Source organism: Panulirus ornatus, chromosome 26, assembly GCF_036320965.1.
Source record: "Panulirus ornatus isolate Po-2019 chromosome 26, ASM3632096v1, whole genome shotgun sequence".
Lineage (NCBI taxonomy): Eukaryota > Metazoa > Arthropoda > Malacostraca > Decapoda > Palinuridae > Panulirus > Panulirus ornatus.
In genome coordinates, this window is record NC_092249.1 from 181614 (window position 1) to 206079 (window position 24466).

Below are 24466 nucleotides of genomic sequence, written 5' to 3' on the forward strand. Positions count from 1 at the left end.
GTGTCTTGGACAAAGGACAAGGCTGGGTGGATTGTTTGTAATTGGACTGCCATAAAACATTTGACAAGGGACTTTATGGAAGGCCATTAAGAAATGAGATCAACAGGCAGGAATAAAAGGAAAACACTTTCAAAGGATGGAAGAACATCTTAGAGGAAGGGAATGATGGACAGATGTAAAAAGAGCTTTATCTAAATGGGTTGAGCTGAGCAGCACAGTGCCACAGGGTTCTGTTCTGGGACATTACTCTTTTTGATCCTTGTAAATGACTTGTCTGAAGATATGGACACCTACCTCAGTATATTTGTAGATGATGCACAGGTCATAAGGGAAGTGAAAAAAGATGAGGATTGCATCAACTTACAAGGGGACCTAACCAGACCAGACTCCAAAATTGGACCGATACAAAGTTGATAAGATTCAAACAAAGCAAATGTAAAGTAACGAGGATAGGACAGAGTGATAGAAGGCTTCAATATGATTATAATCTAGAAGGAATCAAACTCCAGGATTCAATGCATAAAGACTTGGGAAATGACATCTCTAACCAGTCACCCGTGTCCCATATCAAGAGAATGCTTATGGAGACGCATTGTCTTCTGGCAACTATCAAAACAGCTTTCAAGTACATAGATAACGAAGTATTTAACATGTTTCACACATCCTGGGATATGCTTTTTATGTTTGGTTATCATAATGAAAGAAGCACACAAAGATAATACAGAAGGTTCAGAGGAGGGCAACAAAGATGTTACCAAAACTAAGAAAGCTGATTTACTGGGAATGGTTCAAGGCTTTAAATCATTCACCATGGAAGAGAAAAGAGTGAGGGGTGAAATGATCACAGCCTCTAACTTTTTAATGCACACCAATGATCTGGATGATAAACAGTCCTTCAAGAGATGTGGGGAAAGAGAAATCTGAAGACATAACATGAAAACAAAAAACTTGCATAAAAAATGTAAAAAGTACATTCATAATATAGTGGTGGATGAATGGAACAGAATGATTCAGGACATGGTTCCTGCAAACAGCATACATAGATTGAAAAATCTTTATGATAAAGCATGTTCAACAGATGACACCTCACAAGTATACAACTCCTTACCCATACAGTACAAATTCGAAATTACAATACCAAAGCCCACAAACCACAACCAAGCCCCACAGGCTGTTCCATGGGTCCATGATCACTTCAGGTGCTTTGGCTCATCCACTTGACATGTCATCCCTCTATATCTAATCAATCCAACTCATTCTTTCCAATACATGCCTCTCATCCTCCTAAAAGTACAAGTACACATATTCATATCAAGAAACACATTGGTTTAATAGTTGGATAACTGATAGAGTGACACTACTACCACTGAGGACCTTGAAAGTTAAATTCTACAGTTTTCTTGCTTAAACGTATGTGGGTTACATTATTCTTATGAAATTAGTGCCCACAGGATTTTTACCAGCTGACTATGGTTGACCACCACAAAACATCCTCCTACTTACCTCCTGTCTGCATGAAGTGTGTGGAAAACACATTGACTTTTACCATTTTGCCCCTAAAATACAATCTAAAAATGGATACACAGGATCTGGATACCTGATTGAAAAATGCTCTGAAAGTCGTATTACCATCTGACTATTCACATATATGTGGAATCTAATTCTAAAGTTAAAACAAGCGACTGCTGACCATATATAGTTCCAAGAAAATACATGCACAAGCATCATATAATACTTCCCTAACATATTAAGCCCAACATCAAAATACAGGATATTCATCAGCATCACTAAAATACTCTGCCAATCAGTTTCAAACAATTCATAATGCACAATTCATGATCTATCCATATTTCCAATACAAGCACTGAAGATAATGACATTAAACAAAGATAAAGAACCTGTTAAATATTTGAACAGGAACAAGTGCAATCATAGAGATACATCCAACTTAACTTTTCTTTTGGTACAGATAGACACAAGTACAAGTACAACCATAACTAAAGATGCATCCAACATGATTTTTCTTTTACTATGGACTGACATATTTACATAACACAACAATCAATGATCTATCTTAACCCTCTTCAGAGCAACTCAGTCCTCCTTACCGTGCAACCATACTTAGTACAATCTTTCCAATAACCAGAGACAGAAAATCTGTGTTTGAGGACCACAGGAATACCAGATATGATGGCTTGACCACACCCTAAAAGCCCTGCAGCCAAATGATAAAGTGGAAGAGGCGAGTAGACCACATCACTGGTCTTCAGGCTGATCATGCAACTGCCAGCCATCATTGCCAACAGTCCCCTGGGTTCCAAGAATGATTACAAATATTCTTTTAAAAGATACATTAAAAAAGAGAAGAAGAGTATCCGGTAGATGAATTGCATAAAATTATGCAAAAATACTTAAAAGCAAATAGTACAGAAAAAATAAAAACCAACCTGTATAAACAGAAAAATCAGTACATCAAAAATTAAGAAACCTCAAAGGAATCTGAATAATGTATATATCCAGTATATTGAGCAACATTTCATATGGAACCTGAAAGTTGACACAAAAAACTGAAGTGAAAGAAATTCAGAGGACATACTGACTAACTTCACTTAATCATGATCACTATCTGTACAAAATAAACCTAAATAAAACATATAAAATGGGGATACAAAAAATTTGTGATTTCAGAAAAAGAAATGAAAAGCCTCTCTCAAAAAGATATATCACAGACAATCATCATCTAACAAATAAGTATCTCAGATTACAGGAAACCATTACAATCAAAATGGGTCATTCTCAAACTTTAACCCATTCCCTACATGGGCAAAAATGCCCCAGTAATCATTTTTCTGTTCACTGTGGCTGTGGCACCATACTCCAGGTAACTTTATCGTGTTCACAGCAGATCTGATGTATACACAGCCATTAAGGCTTGCAGTGGCATCCAAACTTTAGGGAGAAATAAAAAGATGTTTTGGAAGGAGGTAAATAATGTGCGAAAGACATAGGAATAAATGAAGACATTGGTAAAGGGAGGAAAAGGCATATTGATAACAGGCAGTGATGGAGTGAGGAGATAAAGTGAGCATTTTAAAGGATTGTTGAATGTGTTTGATGACAAGAGTAGCACATGTAGGGTGTTTTGGTTGGGGTGGTGTGTGAAAAGCGAGGGTCATGGGGGGTGGTTTGATGAAGGGAAAAGAGGTGATGATAGCCTTGCAGAAGATGAAATCCAGCCAGATGGCAGGAGTGGATGGTACTGCAGTTGAATCTAATAAGAAAGGGGGGATGTGTTGTTGATTGGCTGGTAATGATATTCAATGTACATATGGATCACAGTGAAGTGCCTGAGGATTGGTTAAATGCATGTATAGTGCCATTGTGCAAAAGTAAAGGGGATAAAATTGAGTGTTCAAACTACACAAGCATAAGTCTGCTCAGTATATCTGAAAAACTGTATGGGAGGGTATTGATTAAGAGGGTGATGACATGTAAAGAGCACCAGATTAGGAAGAAGCAGTTTTCAAAGTAGCAGAGGATGTGTGAATTAAGTATTTGCACTGAAAAATGTGTGAGACAAATACTCAGAAACACAGATGGATTTGTATGTGACATTTATGGATAAGGAGAAGGCATATGATAGGGTTAATAGAGATGCCAGGAAAACAGACAAAAAAAAGACCACATTTGTTCACACTCATTCTCTAGCTGTCACGTGTAATGCACCGAAACCACAGCTCCCAAAGACCTTTCCATAGTTTACCCTAAATGCTTCACATGCCCTGGTTCAATCCACAGACAGAACATCAACCCAAGTATATATACTTTGTTCCAATTCACTCTCTATTCCTTGCACACCTCTCATCTTCCTGTAGGTTCAGGCCTTGATCGCTCAAAATATTCTTCACTCCATTCTTCCACCTCCAATTTGGTCTCCTATTTCTCCTTCTTCCCTCCACCTCTGACACATATATCCTTTGTCAATCTTTCCTCAATCATTTACTCCATATGTCCAAACGACTTCAACACACTCCTCTGATCACTCAACCACACTTATTTCTACAAATCTATCTAACCCTTACATTACTTAATCAAACCACCTCACATCACGTATTGTCCTCAAATATTTCATTTCCAACATATCCAACCTCCTCAATACAATCCCTATCTATAGCCCATGCCTCGCAACCATATAACATTGTTGGAAAACTATTCCTTCAGAAACACCCATTTTTGCTCTCTGAGATAACAATCCCTCCTTCCACACATTCTTCAACGCTCCCAGAAGCTTCACCCACCTCCCCCACCCTATGACTCACTTCCGCTTCTACGGTTCCATCCACTGCAAAGTCCACTCCCAGATATCTAAAACACTTCACTTCCTCCACTTTTTCTCCATTCAAATCTACATCCTGATCAACTTGTCCCTCAACCCTACTGAACATAATAACCTTGCTCTTATTCATATTTACTCTCAATGTTCACTTTTCACACTTTTCCAAACTTGGTCACCAACCTCTGCACTTTATCACCCAAATCAGCCACCAGAGCTGTATCAGCAAACAACAACTGACTCACTTCCCAGGCCCTCTCATCCACAACAGACTGCATACTCTCCCCTCTCTCCAAGACTCTTGCATTTGCCTCCCTTACCACCCCATCCATAAACAAACTAAACAATCATGGGGACATCAAACACCCCTGCCGCAAACCAAAACATTCACTGGGAACCAATCACTCTCATCTTTTCCTATTTGTACACATGCCCTACATCCTTGGTAAAAACTTTTCATTGCTTCTAGCAACTTACCTCCCAAGCCATATACTCTTAAAACCTTCCACAAAGCATCTCTATAAAGCCTATCATGTGCCTTCTCCAGATCCATAAATGCTACATACAGCGACAAAGTATTAAAAAAAAAAAAAAAAAAAAAAAAAAAAAAAAAAAAAAAAAAAAAAAAATCCGTTTGTTGTCCTAAGTATTTCTCACATTCATTCTTTAAAGCAAACATATATATATATATATATATATATATATATATATATATATATATATATACATATACATAGATATATATATTTTTTTTTTTCATACTATTCGCTAATTCCCGCGATAGCGAGGTAGCGTTAAGAACAGAGGACTGGGCCTTTGAGGGAATATCCTCACCTGGACCTCTTCTCTGTTCCTTCTTTTGGAAAAAAAAAAAACGAGAGGGGAGGATTTCCAGCCCCCAACTCCCTTCCCTTTTAGTCGCCTTCTACGACACGCAGGGAATACGTGAGAAGTATTCTTTCTCCCCTATCCCCAGGGAATATATATATATATATATATATTATCCCTGGGGATAGGGGAGAAAGAATACTTCCCACGTATTCCCTGCGTGTCGTAGAAGGCGACTAAAAGGGAAGGGAGCGGGAGGCTGGAAATCCTCCCCTCATTTTTTTTTTTTCTTTTTTCTCCAAAAGAAGAAACAGAGAAAGGGGCCAGGTGAGGATATTCCCTCAAAGGCCCAGTCCTCATCCTCTGTTCGTAACGCTACCTCGCTAATGCGGGAAATGGCGATTAGTATAAAAAAAATATATATATATATATATATATATATATATATATATATTTTTTTTTTTTTTTTCTCATACGATTCGCCATTTCCCGCATTTGCGAGGTAGCATTAAGAACAGAGGACTGGGCCTTAGAGGGAAAATCCTCACCTGGCCCCCTTCTCTGTTCCTTCTTTTGGAAAATTAAAAAAAACGAGAGGGGAGGATTTCCAGCCACCCGCTCCCTCCCCTTTTAGTCGCCTTCTACGACACGCAGGGAATACGTGGGAAGTATTCTTTCTCCCCTATCCCCAGGGATATATATATTTATTTTTTTTTTTTTTTTTATACTTTGTCGCTGTCTCCCGCATTTGCGAGGTAGCGCAAGGAAACAGACGAAAGAAATGGCCCAACCCCCCCCATACACATGTACATACACACGTCCACACACGGAAATATACATACCTACACAGCTTTCCATGGTTTACCCCGGACGCTTCACATGCCTTGATTCAATCCACTGACAGCACGTCAACCCCTGTATACCACATCGCTCCAATTCACTCTATTCCTTGCCCTCCTTTCACCCTCCTGCATGTTTAGGCCCCGATCACACAAAATCCTTTTCACTCCATCTTTCCACCTCCAATTTGGTCTCCCTCTTCTCCTCGTTCCCTCCATCTCCGACACATATATCCTCTTGGTCAATCTTTCCTCACTCATTCTCTCCATGTGCCCAAACCATTTCAAAACATCCTCTTCTGCTCTCTCAACCACACTCTTTTTATTTCCACACATCTCTCTTACCCTTACGTTACTTACTCGATCAAACCACCTCACACCACACATTGTCCTCAAACATCTCATTTCCAGCACATCCATCCTCCTGCGCACAACTCTATCCATAGCCCACGCCTCGCAACCATACAACATTGTTGGAACTACTATTCCTTCAAACATACCCATTTTTGCTTTCCGGGACAATGTTCTTGACTTCCACACATTTTTCAAGGCTCCCAAAATTTTCGCCCCCTCCCCCACCCTATGATCCACTTCCGCTTCCATGGTTCCATCCGCTGACAAATCCACTCCCAGATATCTAAAACACTTCACTTCCTCCAGTTTTTCACCATTCAAACTCACCTCCCAATTGACTTGACCCTCAACCCTACTGTACCTAATAACCTTGCTCTTATTCACATTTACTCTTAACTTTCTTCTTCCACACACTTTACCAAACTCAGTCACCAGCTTCTGCAGTTTCTCACATGAATCCGCCACCAGCGCTGTATCATCAGCGAACAACAACTGACTCACTTCCCAAGCTCTCTCATCCCCAACAGACTTCATACTTGCCCCTCTTTCCAAGACTCTTGCATTTACCTCCCTAACAACCCCATCCATAAACAAATTAAACAACCATGGAGACATCACACACCCCTGCCGCAAACCTACATTCACTGAGAACCAATCACTTTCCTCTCTTCCTACACGTACACATGCCTTACATCCTCGATAAAAACTTTTCACTGCTTCTAACAACTTGCCTCCCACACCATATATTCTTAATACCTTCCACAGAGCATCTCTATCAACTCTATATATATATATATATATATATATATATATATATATATATATATATATATATATATATATATATATATATATACATATATATATACATATACATATACATATATATATATATATATATATATATATATATATATATATATATACATATATATATATTATTATTATTATTATTATACTTTGTCGCTGTCTCCCGCGTTTGCGAGGTAGCGCAAGGAAACAGACGAAAGAAATGGCCCAACCCCCCCCCCATACACATGTATATACATACGTCCACACACAAAAATATACATACCTACACAGCTTTCCATGGTTTACCCCAGACGCTTCACATGCCTTGCTTCAATCCACTGACAGCACGTCAACCCCGGTATACCACATCGTTCCAATTCACTCTATTCCTTGCCCTCCTTTCACCCTCCTGCATGTTCAGGCCCCGATCACACAAAATCTTTTTCACTCCATCTTTCCACCTCCAATTTGGTCTCCCACTTCTCCTCGTTCCCTCCACCTCCGACACATATATCCTCTTGGTCAATCTTTCCTCACTCATTCTCTCCATGTGCCCAAACCATTTCAAAACACCCTCTTCTGCCCTCTCAACCACGCTCTTTTTATTTCCACACATCTCTCTTACCCTTACGTTACTTACTCCATCAAACCACCTCACACCACACATTGTCCTCAAACATCTCATTTCCAGCACATCCAGCAAAAAAAAAAAAAAAAAAAAAAAAAAAAAAAAAAAAAAAATTTTTGTCGGTCTCCCACGTTTGCGAGGTAGCGCAAGGAAACAGACGAAAGAAATGGCACAACCCACCCCTATACACATGTATATACATACACGTCCACACATGCAAATATACATACCTACACAGCTTTCCATGGTTTACCCCAGACGCTTCACGTGCCCTGATTCACTCCACTGACAGCACGTCAACCCCGGTATACCACATCGATTCAATTCACTCTATTCCTTGCCCGCCTTTCACCCTCCGGCATGTTCAGGCCCCGATCACTCAAAATCTTTTTCACTCCATCTTTCCACCTCCAATTTGGTCTCCCACTTCTCCTCGTTCCCTCCACCTCCGACACATATATCCTCTTGGTCAATCTTTCCTCACTCATTCTCTCCATGTGCCCAAACCATTTCAAAACACTCTCTTCTGCTCTCTCAACCACGCCTCTTTTTATTTCCACACATCTCTCTTACCCTTACATTACTTACTCAATCAAACCACCTCACACCACACATTGTCCTCAAACATCTCATTTCCAGCACATCCACCCTCCTGCGCACAACTCTATCCATAGCCCACACCTCGCAACCATAAAACATTGTTGGAACCACCATTCCTTCAAACATAACCATTTTTGCTTTCCGAGATAATGTTCTCGACTTCCACACATTCTTCATGGCTCCCAGGATTTTCACCCCCTCCCCCACCCTATGATTCATTTCCGCTTCCATGGTTCCATCCACTGCCAGATGTACTCCCAGATATCTAAAACACTTTACTTCCTCCAGTTTTTCTCCATTCAAACTTACCTCCCAATTGACTTGTCCCTCAACCCTACTGTACCTAATAACCTTGCTCTTATTTACATTTACTCTTAACTTTCTTCTTTCACACACTTTACCAAACTCAGTCACCAGCTTCTGCAGTTTCTCACATGAATCAGCCACCAGCGCTATATCATCCGCAAACAACAACTGACTCACTTCCCAAGCTCTCTCATCCCCAACAGACTTCATACTTGCCCCTCTTTCCAAAACTCTTGCATTCACCTCCCTAACAACCCAATCCATAAACAAATTAAACAACCATGGAGACATCACACACCCCTGCCGCAAACCTACATTCACTGAGAACTAATCACTTTCCTCTCTTCCTACATGTACACATGCCTTACATCCTTAGTAAAAACTTTTCACTGCTTCTAACAACTTTCCTCCCACACCATATATTCTTAATACCTTCCACAGAGCATCTCTATTAACTCTATCATATGCCTTCTCTAAATCCATAAATGCTACATACAAATCCATTTGCTTTTCTAAGTATTTCTCACGTACATTCTTCAGAGCAAACACCTGATCCACACATCCTCTACCACTTCTGAAACCACACTGGTCTTCCCTAATCTGATGCTCTGTACATGCCTTCACCCTCTCAATCAATACCCTCCCATATAATTTACCCAGAATACTCAACAAACTTATACCTCTGTAATTTGAGCACTCACTCTTATCCCCTTTGCCTTTGTACAATGGCACTATGCACGCATTCCGCCAATCCTCAGGAACCTCACCATGAATCATACATATATTAAATAACCTTACCAACCAGTCAACAACAGTCACCCCCTCTTTTAATAAATTCCACTGCAATACCATCCAAACCTGCTGCCTTGCCGGCTTTCATCTTCCGCAAAGCTTTTACTACCTCTTCTCTATTTACCAAATCATTTTCCTTAACCCTCTCACTTTGCACACCACCTCGACCAAAACACCCTATATCTGCCACTCTATCATCAAACACATTCAACAAACCTTCAAAATACTCACTCCATCTCCTTCTCACATCACCACTACTTGTTATCACCTCCCCATTAGCCCCCTTCACTGAAGTTCCCATTTGCTCCCCTGTCTTACGCACTTTATTTACCTCCTTCCAGAAAATCCTTTTATTCTCCCTAAAATTTAATGATACTCTCTCACCCCAACTCTCATTTGCCTTCTTTTTCACCTCTTGCACCTTTCTCTTGACCTCTTGTCTCTTTCTTTTATAAATCTCCCACTCATTTGCATTTTTTCCCTGCAAAAATCGTCCAAATGCCTCTCTCTTCTCTTTCACTAACAATCTTACTTCTTCATCCCACCACTCACTACCCTTTCTAATCAATATATATATTGACAGGAGGTCAAGAGAAAGGTGCAAGAGGTGAAAAAAAGGGCAAATGAGAGTTGGGGTGAGAGAGCATCATTAAATTTTAGGGAGAATAAAAAGATGTTCTGGAAGGAGGTAAATAAAGTGCGTAAGACAAGGGAGCAAATGGGAACTTCAGTGAAGGGCGCAAATGGGGAGATGATAACAAGTAGTGGTGATGTGAGAAGGAGATGGAGTGAGTATTTTGAAGGTTTGTTGAATGTGTTTGATGATAGAGTGGCAGATATAGGGTGTTTTGGTCGAGGTGGTGTGCAAAGTGAGAGGGTTAGGGAAAATGATTTGGTAAGCAGAGAAGAGGTAGTAAAAGCTTTGCGGAAGATGAAAGCCGGCAAGGCAGCAGGTTTGGATGGTATTGCAGTGGAATTTATTAAAAAAGGGGGTGACTGTATTGTTGACTGGTTGGTAAGGTTATTTAATATATGTATGACTCATGGTGAGGTGCCTGAGGACTGGCGGAATGCGTGCATAGTGCCATTGTACAAAGGCAAAGGGGATAAGAGTGAGTGCTCAAATTACAGAGGTATAAGTTTGTTGAGTATTCCTGGTAAATTATATGGGAGGGTATTGATTGAGAGGGTGAAGGCATGTACAGAGCATCAGATTGGGGAAGAGCAGTGTGGTTTCAGAAGTGGTAGAGGATGTGTGGATCAGGTGTTTGCTTTGAAGAATGTATGTGAGAAATACTTAGAAAAGCAAATGGATTTGTATGTAGCATTTATGGATCTGGAGAAGGCATATGATAGAGTTGATAGAGATGCTCTGTGGAAGGTACTAAGAATATATGGTGTGGGAGGCAAGTTGTTAGAAGCAGTGAAAAGTTTTTATCGAGGATGTAAGGCATGTGTACGTGTAGGAAGAGAGGAAAGTGATTGGTTCTCAGTGAATGTAGGTTTGCGGCAGGGGTGTGTGATGTCTCCATGGTTGTTTAATTTGTTTATGGATGGGGTTGTTAGGGAGGTGAATGCAAGAGGTTTGGAAAGAGGGGCAAGTATGAAGTCTGTTGGGGATGAGAGAGCTTGGGAAGCGAGTCAGTTGTTGTTCACTGAAGATACAGCGCTGGTGGCTGATTCATGTGAGAAACTGCAGAAGCTGGTGACTGAGTTTGGTAAAGTGTGTGAAAGAAGAAAGTTAAGAGTAAATGTGAATAAGAGCAAGGTTATTAGGTACAGTAGGGTTGAGGGTCAAGTCAATTGGGAGGTGAGTTTGAATGGAGAAAAACTGGAGGAAGTAAAGTGTTTTAGATATCTGGGAGTGGATCTAGCAGCGGATGGAACCATGGAAGCGGAAGTGGATCATAGGATGGGGGAGGGGGCGAAAATTCTGGGAGCTTTGAAGAATGTGTGGAAGTCGAGAACATTATCTCGGAAAGCAAAAATGAGTATGTTTGAAGGAATAGTGGTTCCAACAATGTTGTATGGTTGCGAGGCGTGGGCTATGGATAGAGTTGTGCGCAGGAGGATGGATGTGCTGGAAATGAGATGTTTGAGGACAATGTGTGGTGTGAGGTGGTTTGATCGAGTAAGTAACGTAAGGGTAAGAGAGATGTGTGGAAATAAAAAGAGCGTGGTTGAGAGAGCAGAAGAGGGTGTTTTGAAATGGTTTGGGCACATGGAGAGAATGAGTGAGGAAAGATTGACCAAGAGGATATATGTGTCGGAGGTGGAGGGAACAAGGAGAAGAGGGAGACCAAATTGGAGGTGGAAAGATGGAGTGAAAAAGATTTTGTGTGATCGGGGCCTGAACATGCAGGAGGGTGAAAGGAGGGCAAGGAATAGAGTGAATTGGAGCGATGTGGTATACCGGGGTTGACGTGCTGTCAGTGGATTGAATCAAGGCATGTGAAGCGTCTGGGGTAAACCATGGAAAGCTGTGTAGGTATGTATATTTGCTTGTGTGGACGTATGTATATACATGTGTATGGGGGTGGGTTGGGCCATTTCTTTCGTCTGTTTCCTTGCGCTACCTCGCAAACGCTGGAGACAGTGGCAAAAAAAAAAAAAAAAAAATAGAGTGAATTGGAGCGATGTGGTATACCGGGGTTGACGTGCTGTCAGTGGATTGAATCAAGGCATGTGAAGCGTCTGGGGTAAACCATGGAAATCTGTGTAGGTATGTATATTTGCGTGTGTGGACGTATGTATATACATGTGTATGGGGGTGGGTTGGGCCATTTCTTTCGTCTGTTTCCTTGCACTACCTCGCAAACGCGGGAGACAGCGACAAAGCAAAAAAAAAAAAAAAAAAAAAAAATATATATATATGCAGTGTGTTGTGGATGAGAGAGCTTGGGAAGTGAGTCAGTTGTTGTTCGCTGATGATACAACACTGGTGGCTGATTCATGTGAGAAACTGCAGAAGCAGGTGACTGAGTTTGGTAAAGTGTGTGAAAGAAGAAAGCTGAGAGTAAATGTGAATAAGAGCAAGGTTATTAAGTACAGTATGGTTGAGGGACAAGTCAATTGGGAGGTAAGTTTGAATGGAGAAAAACTGAAGGAAGTGACGTGTTTTAGATATCTGGGAGTGGATTTGGCAGCGGATGGATCCATGGAAGCGGAAGTGAATCATAGGGTGGGGGAGGGGACGAAAGTTCTGGGAGCGTTGAAGAATGTGTGGAAGTCGAGAACATTATCTCGGAAAGCAAAAATGGGTATGTTTGAAGGACTGGTGGTTCCAACAATATTATAAGGTTGCGAGGCATGGGCTATGGATAGAGTTGAGCGGATGAGGATGGATGTGCTGGAAATGAGATGTTTGAGGACAATATGTGGTGTGAGGTGGTTTGATCAAGTAAGTAATAATAGGGTAAGAGAGATGTGTGGTAATAAAAAAGAGTGTGGTTGGGAGAGCAGAAGAGGGTGTTTTGAAATGGTTTGGTCACATGGAGAGAATGAGTGAGGAAAGATTGACCAAGAGGATATATGTGTCAGAGGTGGAGGGAACGAGAAGTGGGAAACCAAATTGGAGGTGGAAAGATGGAGTGAAAAAGATTTTGAGTGATCGGGGCCTGAACATGCAGGAGGGTGAAAGGCGTGCAAGGAATAGAGTGAATTGGAACGATGTGGTAATATATATAATATATATAAATAATATATATATATATATATATATATATATCCCCGGGGATAGGGGAGAAAGAATACTTCCCACATATTCCCTCCGTGTCGTTAAAGGCAACTAAAAGGGAGGGAGCGAGGGGCTGAAAATCCTCCCCTCTCATTTTTTTTTAGTTTTCCAAAAGAAGGAATGGAGGGGGGCCGGGTGGGGATGTTCCCTCAGAGGCCTAGCCCTCTGTTCTTAACACTACCTCGCCAACATGGGAAATGGCGAATAGTATGAAAAAAAATATATATATATGTTGATAACCAAAAGTAGAAATGGTTATAGAAAAATACTAATTAATGTGCATCTCTATGTCCTTACTGAAACATATCTTTTTACAATTTATTCAACAGTTTAGAAACCTCAGAGGGAGGAATGCTTCAGAAAAGGTTAAGAACCTATGTTCTATACCATTCTGTATTGACTTTAGTGCATATGTCTATAAATTGTATAATTTGTGTGTACCCTAATGCATAATTAGACATTTTCTATGATTACTGAATAAAATCTACCAGTTATCATAAAAGTTGTAGTCTGTATACAGGTATATTCTGCTCAAATAATGAAGTCAGGGGTTAGTGAGAGGACAAGAGCAAGGGAAGGAGTAGCAATACTCCTGAAACAGGAGTTGTGGGAGTATGTGATAGAATGTAAGAAAGTAAATTCTCGATTAATATGGGTAAAATTGAAAGTTGATGGAGAGAGGTGGGTGATTATTGGTGCATATGCACCTGGGCATGAGAAGAAGAAAGATCATGAGAGGCAAGTGTTTTGGGAGCAGCTAAATGAGTGTGTTAGCGGTTTTGATGCACGAGACCGGGTTATAGTGATGGGTGATTTGAATGCAAAGGTGAGTAATGTGGCAGTTGAGGGAATAATTGGTATGCATGGGGTGTTCAGTGTTGTAAATGGAAATGGTGAAGAGCTTGTAGATTTATGTGCTGAAAAAGGACTGATGATTGGGAATACCTGGTTTAAAAAGCGAGATATACATAAGTATACTTATGTAAGTAGGAGAGATGGCCAGAGAGCATTATTGGATTACGTGTTAATTGACAGGCGTGCGAAAGAGAGACTTTTGGATGTCAATGTGCTGAGAGGTGCAACTGGAGGGATGTCTGATCATTATCTTGTGGAGGCTAAGGTGAAGATTAGTATGGGTTTTCAGAAAAGAAGAGTGAATGTTGGGGTGAAGAAGGTGGTGAGAGTAAGTGAGCTTGGGAAGGAGACCGGTGTGAAGAAGTATCAGGAGAGACTGTGTACAGAATGGAAAAAGGTGAGAACAATGGAAGTAAGGGGAGTGGGGGAGGAATGGGATGTATTTAGGGAATCAGTGATGGATTGCGCAAAAGATGCTTGTGGCATGAGAAGAGTGGGAGGTGGGCTGTTTAGAAAGGGTAGTGAGTGGTGGGATGAAGAAGTAAGAGTATTAGTGAAAGAGAAGAGAGAGGCATTTGGACGATTTTTGCAGGGAAAAAATGCAATTGAGTGGGAGAAGTATAAAAGAAAGAGACAGGAGGTCAAGAGAAAGGTGCAAGAGGTGAAAAAAAGGGCAAATGAGAGTTGGGGTGAGAGACTATCAGTAAATTTTAGGGAGAATAAAAAGATGTTCTGGAAGGAGGTAAATAGGGTGCGTAAGACAAGGGAGCAAATGGGAACTTCAGTGAAGGGCGTAAATGGGGAGGTGATAACAAGTAGTGGTGATGTGAGAAGGAGATGGAATGAGTATTTTGAAGGTTTGTTGAATGTGTCTGATGACAGAGTGGCAGATATAGGGTGTTTGGGTCGAGGTGGTGTGCAAAGTGAGAGGGTTAGGGAAAATGATTTGGTAAACAGAGAAGAGGTAGTAAAAGCTTTGCGGAAGATGAAAGCCGGCAAGGCAGCAGGTTTGGATGGTATTGCAGTGGAATTTATTAAAAAAGGGGGTGACTGTATTGTTGACTGGTTGGTAAGGTTATTTAATGTATGTATGACTCATGGTGAGGTGCCTGAGGATTGGCGGAATGCGTGCATAGTGCCATTGTACAAAGGCAAAGGGGATAAGAGTGAGTGCTCAAATTACAGAGGTATAAGTTTGTTGAGTATTCCTGGTAAATTATATGGGAGGGTATTGATTGAGAGGGTGAAGGCATGTACAGAGCATCAGATTGGGGAAGAGCAGTGTGGTTTCAGAAGTGGTAGAGGATGTGTGGATCAGGTGTTTGCTTTGAAGAATGTATGTGAGAAATACTTAGAAAAGCAAATGGATTTGTATGTAGCATTTATGGATCTGGAGAAGGCATATGATAGAGTTGATAGAGATGCTCTGTGGAAGGTATTAAGAATATATGGTGTGGGAGGCAAGTTGTTAGAAGCAGTGAAAAGTTTTTATCGAGGATGTAAGGCATGTGTACGTGTAGGAAGAGAGGAAAGTGATTGGTTCTCAGTGAATGTAGGTTTGCGGCAGGGGTGTGTGATGTCTCCATGGTTGTTTAATTTGTTTATGGATGGGGTTGTTAGGGAGGTAAATGCAAGAGTCTTGGAAAGAGGGGCAAGTATGAAGTCTGTTGGGGATGAGAGAGCTTGGGAAGTGAGTCAGTTGTTGTTCGCTGATGATACAGCGCTGGTGGCGGATTCATGTGAGAAACTGCAGAAGCTGGTGACGGAGTTTGGTAAAGTGTGTGGAAGAAGAAAGTTAAGAGTAAATGTGAATAAGAGCAAGGTTATTAGGTACAGTAGGGTTGAGGGTCAAGTCAATTGGGAGGTGAGTTTGAATGGTGAAAAACTGGAGGAAGTGAAGTGTTTTAGATATCTGGGAGTGGATCTGTCAGCGGATGGAACCATGGAAGCGGAAGTGGATCATAGGGTGGGGGAGGGGGCGAAAATTTTGGGAGCCTTGAAAAATGTGTGGAAGTCGAGAACATTATCCCGGAAAGCAAAAATGGGTATGTTTGAAGGAATAGTAGTTCCAACAATGTTGTATGGTTGCGAGGCGTGGGCTATGGATAGAGTTGTGCGCAGGAGGATGGATGTGCTGGAAATGAGATGTTTGAGGACAATGTGTGGTGTGAGGTGGTTTGATCGAGTAAGTAACGTAAGGGTAAGAGAGATGTGTGGAAATAAAAAGAGCGTGGTTGAGAGAGCAGAAGAGGGTGTTTTAAAATGGTTTGGGCACATGGAGAGAATGAGTGAGGAAAGATTGACCAAGAGGATATATGTGTCGGAGGTGGAGGGAACGAGGAGAAGAGGGAGACCAAATTGGAGGTGGAAAGATGGAGTGAAAAAGATTTTGTGTGATCGGGGCCTGAACATGCAGGAGGGTGAAAGGAGGGCAAGGAATAGAGTGAATTGGAGCGATGTGGTATACAGGGGTTGACGTGCTGTCAGTGGATTGAATCAAGGCATGTGAAGCGTCCGGGGTAAACCATGGAAAGCTGTGTAGGTATGTATATTTGTGTGTGTGGACGTGTGTATGTACATGTGTATGGGGGGGGTTGGGCCATTTCTTTCGTCTGTTTCCTTGCGCTACCTCGCAAACACGGGAGACAGGGGAGACAGCGACAAAGTATAAAAAAAAAAAAAAAAAAAAAAAATTATATTTTGATTATTGCATAGGGAATCATACAACAAAAGCCATCTTATATGTTTACATCAAACAATACCTAAACATGGGAGGACTTTTACAAGCACCTACTATATCTGCCTTGCAACTGGTACTTCTTTTCTTTTTCTTTCATACTATTCGCCATTTCCCGCGATAGCGAGGTAGCATTAAGAACAGAGGAATGGGCCTTTGAGGGAATATCCTCACCTGACCCCCTTCTCTGTTCCTTGTTTTGGAAGAAAAAAAAAAAAAAAAAAAAAAAAAAAAAACACTCTCTTCTGCTCTCTCAACCACGCCTCTTTTTATTTCCACAACATCTCTCTTACCCATTACATTTCTTACTCAATTCAACCACCTACACCCACATTTCCTCAAAAACATCTCATTTCCAGCACTCCACCCTCCTGCGCTAAACTCTATCCATCGCCCACACCTCGCAACCATAAAAACAGTGTTGGATCCACCATTCCTTCAAACATAAACCATTTTTGCTTTCCGAGTAATGTTCTCGGACTCCACACATTCTTATGGCTCCTGGATTTTCACCCCCTCCCCTCCACCCTATGTTTCATTTCCGCTTCCATGGTTCCAGCCACTGCCAGATGTTACTCCAGTATATCTAAAACTACTTTACTGTGCCTACAGTTTTTCTCATTCACAAACGTACCTCCAATTGACTTGTCCCTCAACCCTACGTACCTAATAACCTTGGCTCTTATTTACATTTACTCTTAACCTTTCTTCTTTATCACACTTTACCAAAAATCAGTCACCAGCTTCGGCAGTTTTCCCCTTTGTGGAATCAGCCACCAGCGCCTATATTCTCCGCAAACAACAACTGACCTCACTTCCAAGCTCTCTATCCCACAGACTTCATACTTGGCCCCTCTTTCCAAAACCTCTTGCATTCACCTCCCTAACAACCCAATCCTTAAACAAATTAAACACATGGAGAAACACAAACCCCTGCGCAAACCTACTCATTCACTGAGAACTAATCACTTTCTCTTTCTACATGTACACTGCCATACATCCTTAGTAAAAACTTTTCACTGCTTCTAACAACTTTCCTCCCACACCATTTAATCTTAATACCTTCACAGAGCATCTACTATTAACTCTATCATATGCCTTCTCTAAAGCCATAAATGCTAATACAAATCCATTTGCTTTTGCTAAGTATTTTCTCAGTTTACATTCTCAGAGAAAACACCTGATCCACACATCCTCTACCACTTCTGAAACCACACTGGCTTCCCTAATCTGATGCTATGTCCATGCCTTCACCCTCTCAATCAATACCATCCCATATAATTACCCTCAGATACTCAACAAACTTAGACCTCTGTAATTTAGAGCCAACTCACTCTTATCCCGTTGCTTTGTACAATGGCCTATGCACGCATTCCGCACCAATCCTCAGGAAACCTCACTGAATCATACATATATTAAATTACTTACAACCAGTCAACAACAGTCACCCCTCTTTAATTAAAGTCACTGCAATACCATCCCAACCTGTTGATCTTGACGGCTTTCATCTTCCGAAAGCTTTTATACCTCTTCTCTATTTACCAAATCATTTTCTTAAACCTCTCACTTTGCACTCCACCTGACCAAAATCACCCTATATCTGCCACTCTATCATCAAAAAACACATTCAACAAACCTTCAAACTACCTTTCACTCCTCTCCTTTCACATCACCACTACTTGTTATCAACTCCCCATTAGCCCCTTCATCTGAAAGTTCCCATTTTCTCCCCTGTCTTACGCACTTTATTTACCTCCTTCAGAAAATCCTTTTATTCTCCCTAAAATTTGATGATATCTCTCACCCCAACCTCATTTGCCTTCTTTTTCACCTCTTGCACCTTTCTCTTGATTCCTCCTTGGTTTCTTTCTTTTATAAATCTCCCACTCATTTGCATTTTTTCCCTGCAAAAATCGGTCATCCAAATGCCTTCTCTTCTCTTTCACTAAATCTTACTTTTCATCACCACCACTCACTACCCTTTCTAATCAATATAATATTGACAGGAGGTCAGAGAAAAGGTGCAACGAGGTGGAAAAAACGGGCAAATGAGAGTTGGGGTGAGAGAGCTCATTAAATTTTAGGGAGAAGAAAAAAGTTGTTCTGGAAGGAGTAAAAAAGTGCGTAAGACAAGGGAGCAAATGGGAACTTCAGTGAAGGGTGCAATATGGGAGATGATATCAAGTCGTGGTGATGTGAGAAGGAGATGGAGCTGGAGTGAGTATTTTGAAGGTTTGTAGTATTGTGTTTGTATTGATAGAGGGCAGATATAGGGTGTTTTTGGTCGAGGTGGTGTGCAAAGTGGAGGGTTAGGGAATGATTTTTGGTAAGCAGGAAGAGGTAGTAAAAGTTTGCGGAAGATGAAAGCCGGCAAGGCAGCAGGTTTGGATGGGATGGTATATTGCAGTGGAATTATTAAAAAAGGGGGTGACTTTATTGTTGACTGGTTGGTAAGGTTATTTAATATATGTATGGAATTTCTGGTGAGGTTGCCCGGAGGACTGGCGAGAGATATGCGTGCTTAGTGCCTTTGTACAGAAGGCAAGGGGGATATTGAGTGAGTGCTCAAATTACAGAGGTATAAAGTTTGTTGAGTATTCCTGGTAAATTATATGGGTGGGTATTGATTGAGAGGGTGAAGCATGTACAGAGCTTCTGAGGGGGAGAGCAGTGGTGGTTTCAGATGAGTGTAGAGGTGTGTGGATCAGGTGTTTGCTTTGAATGAATGTATGTGAGAAAATACTTAGAAAAGCAAATGGATTTGTATGTAGCATTTCTGGAATCTGGAGATGGCATATGATAGAGTTGATTGAGATGCTCTGTGGAAGGTACTAAGATATATGGATTGTGGGAGGCCAGTTATTTGTTAGAAGCAGTGAAAAGTTTTTACTCGAGGATGTAAGGCATGTTGTACGTGTAGGAAGAGAGGAAAGTGATTGGTTCTCAGTGAATGGTAGGTTTGCGGCAGGGGTGTGTGATGTCTCTCATGGTGGTTTATTTGTTTATGGATGGGGTTGCTAGGAAGTGATTGCAAGAAGAGTTTGGGAAAAGGGGGCAAGTAATAAGAAGTCTGTTGGGGATGGAGAGAGCTTGGAAGGTGTCAGTTGTTGTTCACTGAAGATAACAAGCGTGTGGTGGCAGATTCATGTGAGAAACTGCAGAAGCTGGTGACTGAGAGTTTGTAAAGTGTGTGGAAAGAAAAAGTTAAGAGTAAATGTGAATAAGAGCAAGGTTATTTGGATACGTAGGGTTGAGGGTCAAGTCAATTGGGAGGTGAGTTTGAATGGAGAGGAAAAAACTGGGTGGAAGTAAAGTGTTTTAGATATCTGGGAGTGGATCTTAGCAGCGGATGGAACATGGAAGCGAAGAGGATCATTAGGAATGGGGGAGGGGGGCGCCAAAATTCTCGGGGAGCTTTGAAGAATGTGTGGATGGCGAGAACATTATCTCGGGAAGCAAAAATGAGTATGTTTGAAAGGAATTTGTGGTTCCAACAATGTTGTATTGGTTGCGTGGCGTGGGCTATGGATAGAAGTTGTGCGCAGGAGGATGGATTGTGCTGGAAATGAGATGTTTTTGAGGACATTGTGTGGTGTGAGGTGGTTTGATGAGTAAGTAAAGTAAGGGTAAGAGAGATGTTGTGGAAATAAAAAGAGCGTGGTTGAGAGGAGCAGAAGAGGGTGTTTTGAAATGGTTTGGGGCCACATGTGAGAGACTGAGTGAGGAAAGATTGACCAGAGGATATATGTGAGGAGGTGGAGGGAACAAGGAGAGAGGGAAGACAAAATTGGAGGTGGAATGATGGATGTGAAAAAAGATTTTGTTGTGATCGGTCCCTGAACATGCTAGGTGGCGTGAAGGAGGGCGGAATAGAGTGAAATTGCAGCGATGTGGTATACGGGGTTGACGTGCTGTAGTGGGTTTGAATCAATGGCATGTGAACGTTCTGGGGGTAATCATAGAAAGCTGGTGTAGGTATGTATTATTTGCTTGTGTATGGACGTATGTATATACATGTGTATGGGGGGTGGGTTGGGCCGATTTCTTTAGTCTGTTCTTGGATACCTCGCAAACGCTGGATGGTGAAGTGGCAAAAAAAAAAAAAAAAAAAATAGAGTGAAATGGAGCCGATGTGGTATACGGGGTTACAGTGCTGTCAGTGGATTGAATCAAGGCTGTGAAGCGTTATTGGTAAACCATGGAAATCTGTGTAGGGATGTATATTTGCGTGTGTGGAGTATGTATAATACATGTGTTTGGGGGTGGGTTGGCCATTTCTTTCGTCTGTTTCCTTGCATTACCTCGCAAAACGCGGGAAGGGAGACAGCGACAAAGCAAAAAAAAAAAAAAAAAGAAAAAAATATATTATATGCAGTGTTGTGGGATTGAGCGAGCTTGGGAAGTGGAGTCGTGTTGTTCGCTGAATGATACAACACTGGTGGCTGATTCGTGTGAGAAAACTGCAGAAGCAGGTTGAGAGTTTGTTAACGTGTGTGAAAGAAGTAGCTGAGAGTAAATGTGAATAAGAGCAAGGTTATTAAGACAGTATGGTTGAGGGAACAAGTCAATAGGGAGGTAAGTGTGAATGGAGAAAAAACTGAAGGAAGTGACGTGTTTAGTATCTGGGAGTGGATTGGCAGCGGATGGATCCATGGAAGCGGAAGGAATCATTAGGGTGGGGGAGGGGACGAAAGTTTCTGGGAGCGTTGATAGAATGTGTGGAAGTCCGGAACATTATTCGGAAAGCAAAAAAATGGTATGTTGGAAGGACTGGGGGTTTCCAACAATATTATAGGTTGCGGGGCATGGGCTATGGATAGAGTGAGCGGATGTGGATGGATGTGCTGGAAATGAGATGTTTGAGGACAATATGTGGTGTGAGGTTGGTTTGATAAAGTAATTAATAATTGGGTGAAGAGAGATGTTGTGGTTAATAAAAAAAGAGTGTGGTTGGAGAAGGCAGAAGAGGGTGTTTTGAAATGGTGTAGGTACATGGAGAGCAATGAGTGAGAAAGATTGGACCAAGAGGATATTGTGTCAGAGGTGGAGGGAACGAGAAGTGGGAAAACCAAATTGGAGGTGGAAAAGATGGAGTGAAAAAAAAGGATTTTGAGTGATCGGGGCCTGACATGCCGGAGGGTGAAAGGCGTGCAAGGAATAGAGTGGAATTGGTCGATGTGGTTATATATAATATATATAAATAAATTTTATAGATATATATATATATATATATCCCCGGGGATAGGGTGAGAAAGATTACTTCCCACATATTTCCCCTCGTTGTCTGTTATAAAGGCAAACCTAAAATGGGGGCGCGAGGGGCCTGAATATCCTCCCCTCTCATTTTTTTTTTGTTTTCCAAAAGAAGGAGAATGGAGGGGGGGGGGGGGGGCCGGCGGGGCCGGAGGGGGGCTGGGGGGGCCGGGTGGGGTATGTTACCTCAGAGGCCTAGCCCTCTGTTCTTAGCACTACCTCGCCAACTTGGAAATGGCGATAGTATGAAAAAAATATATATTATATGTTGATAACAAAAGTAGAAATGGTTATAGAAAAATTACTAAATTAATTTGGATCTCTATTGTCCTTACTGAAACATATCTTTTTACAATTATTCAAGCAGTTTAGAAACCTCAGAGGGAGAATGCTTCAAGAAAGGATAATAACCTATGTTCTATACCTTCGTATTGATTTAGTGCATTGTCTATTAAATTGTTTATTTGTGTGGACCCTAATGCATAATTAGACATTTTCTATGATTACTGAATAAAATTACCAGTTTTCATAAAGTTGTGTCTTGTATTCAGGTTTATTCTGTCAAATAATGAAGTCAGGGGTTAGTCGAGAGGAAAGAGCAAAGGGAAGGAGTGCCTAATACTCCTGAAACTGGAGTTGTGGTGTATGTGATAGAATGTAAGAAAGTAAATTCTCAGTATTAATATGGCGTTAATTGAAAGTTGATGGAGGAGCGGTTGGTTTGAATTATTGGTGCATATGCACCTGGGCATGAGAAGAAGAAAGATCTGAGAGGGAGTGTTTTGGGAGCAGCTAAATGGAGGGTGTTAGCGGTTTTGATGCACGAGACGGTTATAGCTGATGGGTGATTTGAATGGCAAAAGGTGAGTAATGTGGCCAGTTGAGGGGAATAATTTGGTATGCATGGGTGTTCAGTGTTGTAAATGGAAATGGTGAGAGCTTGTAGATTTATGTGCTGAAAAAAAGGACTGATGATTTGGAATTTATACCTGGTTTAAAAAGCTGTGATATAAATAAGTATACTTTTGTAAGTAGGAGAGATGGCCAGAAAGAGCCATTATTGGATTACGTGTTAATTGACAGGCTGATGGAAAGAGAGACCTTTTGGATGTCAATGTGTCTGAGGAGGTGCAACTGGAGGGATGTTGATCATTTATCTTGTGGAGGCTAAGGTGAGATTGTATGGGTTTGCAGAAAAGAGAGTGAATGTTGGGTGTGAAGAAGGTGGTGAGAGTAAGTGCGTTGGGAAAGGAGACCGGTTTGTGAAGAAGTATCAGGGAGACTGTGTACAGAATGGAAAAAGAGTGGGAGGAACAATGGAAGTAAGGGGAGTGGGGGGAGGAATGGGATTTTTTTAGGGAATCAGTGATGGATTGCGAAAAGATGCTATGTGGCATGAGAAGGGAGGGAAGGTGGGCTGTTTAGAAAGGGTACGTGAGTGGTGGGATGAAGGAAGTAAGAGTATTATGTGATGAAAGAGAAGGGGAGGCATTTGGACGATTATTGCAGGGAGGAAGAAAAAAATGCATTTGAGTGGGAGAAGTATAAAAGAAGAGGACAGGAGGGTCAAGAGAAAGGTGCAAGAGTCCAGGAGGTGAACAAAAAAAAAAAGCGGCCCCAAAAACTAACGCCCACCACCAAACAACAAAACCACAACAAACCCAACCAACAACCAATACAACGCCACAAAAACAACCACCCCAAATGAGAGTTGGGGTGAGAGGATATCAGTAAATTTTGGGTAGAATAATAATGATGTTCTGGATGGAGGTTAAATAGGGTTGCGTAGACAAGGGAGCAAATGGGAACTTCAGTGAAGTGTGCAAATGGGAGGTTGATAACAAGTAGTGGTGATGTGAGAAGGAGTAGGAATTCTCTGTTTGTTTATAGTGAATATTTTGAAGGTTTGTTGAATGTGTTTTATGATAGCGTGGCAGATATAGGGTGTTTTTGTCGAGGTTGTTGGTGATGCAAAATTAGGGAGAGGGTTAGGGAAATTGATTTTGGTAGCAGAGAAGAGGTGTAAAAGCTTCTTGCGGAAGATGATAGCGGCAACAAAGGCAGCAGGTTTGGATTTGTATTGCAGTGGAATTTATTAAAAAAGGGGTGGATGTATTGTTGGACCAGGGTTGGTAAGGTTATTTAATATATGTATGACTCATGGTGAGGTGCCTGAGGACTGGCGGAATGCGTGCATAGTGCCATTGTACAAAGGCAAAGGGGATAAGAGTGAGTGCTCAAATTACAGAGGTATAAGTTTGTTGAGTATTCCTGGTAAATTATATGGGAGGGTATTGATTGAGAGGGTGAAGGCATGTACAGAGCATCAGATTGGGGAAGAGCAGTGTGGTTTCAGAAGTGGTAGAGGATGTGTGGATCAGGTGTTTGCTTTGAAGAATGTATGTGAGAAATA

At 41.4% G+C, this 24466-nt stretch overlaps 1 protein-coding gene across 8 annotated transcripts in view; it reads right to left on the reverse strand.

Annotated features, from left to right (window-relative positions):
* Positions 1-24466, reverse strand: part of Fatp1 (Fatty acid transport protein 1) — a 186391-nt gene that overhangs the window by 83848 nt on the left and 78077 nt on the right. For 2 of the 8 annotated variants that reach the window (XM_071677793.1, XM_071677800.1), the window contains one exon: positions 2109-2310. The exons of the other annotated variants lie outside the window; for them this stretch is intronic. In XM_071677793.1, coding sequence (XP_071533894.1) covers positions 2109-2310 — 202 coding nt within the window. The remainder of the gene's footprint in view (positions 1-2108; positions 2311-24466) is intronic. 8 annotated transcript variants of the gene reach the window in all.